Genomic DNA, 2320 nt, shown 5'->3' with positions numbered 1-2320 from the left:
GCAATGGGGTCACTGTGGGCGGGCATTTGCTGTACATAGATATTCTCTCGTGTATAGGAAGAGGGCGGCGAGCAGCCTAATCCTGTGCGTGATCCACAGGTATTTTCAGCGGCTAAGGGCGCCGGAGGAGATTGGCTGCAATAAAGGGTGCTGTGACCGCGGGGCTGGGTGCCGGCAGAGGAGCGGGGGGAAGGCGGCAGCAGGAGGAGGATGTCGGCACTCAGCGCTTTGCCTTTCCTGAAGCCCGTTCACCTGCGGTCCCCCGGGAGCTCGCCCACGGGCCAGCGCCGCCACACGCTGCCCGCCAGCGAGTTCCGCTGCCTCAGCCCCGAGGACGCCATCAGCGTGTTCGAGATCGAGCGGGAAGGTAAGGGCTGCCCCGGTGAGGTCCTGCCTGGTGGCACTGGGAGCACGCCGTGGTGGCAAACCCCCCATGCATGCCCTCGTGGGTGATGAGGGATGGAGCCAGCGGCCGTGACTTGTGGCCAGGCCACCACGGGCTCCTTAACGAGGTGGAGAAGGTTGTGATGAAGGAGGTGAATCACAGCCCCCAGCTCACCCAGCTGCCCGGGGTGGGGATGGTGGGATGAGATCCCAGAGCAGGACCAGGAGAGTGGGGAGCAGCTCTCCCAAAACAGCCCTGCCAGAGACGAGCGGACAGGAGAGGGGGAAGGTGGGAGGAAGGACACCATGCTCAGCCTCCTATTGCCCAGGGGCACTTTGAGATGCACCCCCAGCAGTCTCCCCCCTCCCCTCCACCCCAGCTCCGCTCACCCACACTCACCTGGCCCGTTTCTCCCTCCTCTCCCAAGGGCAGCCAGGGAGATGCCAGGCAGGAGGGGTCATCTCAGCACCCGCTGCTGTAGCTCTGGACTCAGCAAGGAGAGCGGGGAGCCGGTCCCTGGGCCGCGGGGGACTGCTTCTGGAGGGGCAGAGCTGCTCCCCGGAGCCATCCCCGTCCCTTAGAGCTCCTTTAGACCGAGTAGGCAGCAGGACACACACCACCCCCCCCCATCACATCCCACCTCCCCTCCTACACCAGTGCTGGGGGTTCTCTGGGTCCCCCTCGCTGTGCTCACCGCCGTCCCCCTCCAGCCTTCATATCCGTCTCCGGAGACTGTCCCCTCCACCTCGACGAGATCCGCCACTTTCTGAACCTGTGCCCGGAGCTCTCCCTCGGCTGGTTTGAGGAAGGGCGGCTCGTGGCGTTCATCATCGGCTCCCTCTGGGACCAGGACAGGCTCACCCAGGTAAGAGCCGGACCCCGTCTTCCTTCCCAGCTCGTGTGCTGGGAGAGGCACTGCCAGAGCCTGGGGATGCAGAGAAGCCCCCTGGGGCCCTGAGGCTGCTCACCAAGTGTTCTCCCAAGACTAATTGCTACAGGGCTGCTCCGGGGCAAACGAACTTTCTCATTAATTAATTTTACTGATGCTGTTAAAAAATGTGCTCAGTATTTCCCCACAGCACTCATTTAAAAATCAAAAAGCCTGCGGGGATGATGGAGGGAGGTGAAGGGGATGGCACCGGGACCCTTCTCCCTTTGGGGGGGGGAATGTGGACCCTGTTTCATTGGGGTGGGTCACCCTAACCCCCGCTCCCCCCTCGGCAGGAGGCGCTGACCCTGCACAAGCCGCGGGGCACGGCGGTGCACATCCACGTCCTGGCCGTGCACCGCACCTTCCGGCAGCAGGGCAAGGGCTCCATCCTCCTGTGGCGGTACCTGCAGTACCTGCGCTGCCTGCCCTGCGCCCGCCGCGCCCTCCTCATGTGCGAAGATTTCCTCGTGCCCTTCTACCAGAAGTGCGGTTTTGAGGTGCTGGGGCCCTGCGAGGTGACGGTGGGGGAGCTGGCCTTCATCGAGATGCAGCATCCCGTGCGGGGACACGCCTTCATGCGCAGGAACAGCGGCTGCTGAGCCCCCTCCGGTCCAGCCCTGCCGGGGAGGGGGCTGGAGAGAGGCTGGGGGGTGGGAATAAGAGCCTGCGACCCCTCTCCATCCCCACCACAGCTATACATCTTCCCTGGCTACAGCTACTCCCTCTGCCACATCTGCCTTCCAGCCAGGAGATCACCCCGGTCCCATTCCCAGCCCCGCAGGGCTGGGGACCGAAATCTCCAGCCTGGCCCCACTGGGACCACTGACCCCCCGGCCTCTGCCAGCAAGCCTGGGTGGGCTGCAGGGCCACGTGCCCCACGGGGATGGAAAGGCATCACCCTGGAAGCAGCTGGGGGGGCCCTGCTGATTTAAGGCCACCCACGGCCATGTTTTCCTGAGACATCCAGCAGAGCCCGTACGGACACGTGCCCGCAGCCCTGCAAC

General features: G+C 64.5%; 1 protein-coding gene across 1 annotated transcript; it reads left to right on the top strand.

The window, feature by feature from the left end:
• Positions 1-210: 210 nt before the first annotated feature.
• AANAT (aralkylamine N-acetyltransferase) lies at positions 211-1915 on the top strand. The gene is made up of 3 exons (XM_068413499.1): positions 211-367; positions 1096-1250; positions 1610-1915. Exons 1-3 carry the CDS (start codon positions 211-213, stop codon positions 1913-1915), a joined length of 618 nt encoding a protein of 205 aa, XP_068269600.1.
• The last annotated feature ends 405 nt before the right edge of the window (positions 1916-2320 follow it).

Source organism: Nyctibius grandis, chromosome 15 (genome assembly GCF_013368605.1).
Source record: "Nyctibius grandis isolate bNycGra1 chromosome 15, bNycGra1.pri, whole genome shotgun sequence".
NCBI lineage: Eukaryota > Metazoa > Chordata > Aves > Nyctibiiformes > Nyctibiidae > Nyctibius > Nyctibius grandis.
The sequence above is the reverse complement of the archived record's forward strand: the minus strand, read 5'-3'. Positions and strand labels throughout refer to the sequence as shown.

Bases quoted from the DNA above. Each gene is read 5' to 3' on its own strand.
- AANAT (XM_068413499.1), top strand. From the start codon at position 211: ATGTCGGCACTCAGCGCTTTGCCTTTCCTGAAGCCCGTTCACCTGCGG. The intron at 368-1,095 runs GTAAGGGCTGCC...GTCCCCCTCCAG, and splicing joins GTTCGAGATCGAGCGGGAAG to CCTTCATATCCGTCTCCGGA. The intron at 1,251-1,609 runs GTAAGAGCCGGA...CCCCCTCGGCAG, and splicing joins ACCAGGACAGGCTCACCCAG to GAGGCGCTGACCCTGCACAA.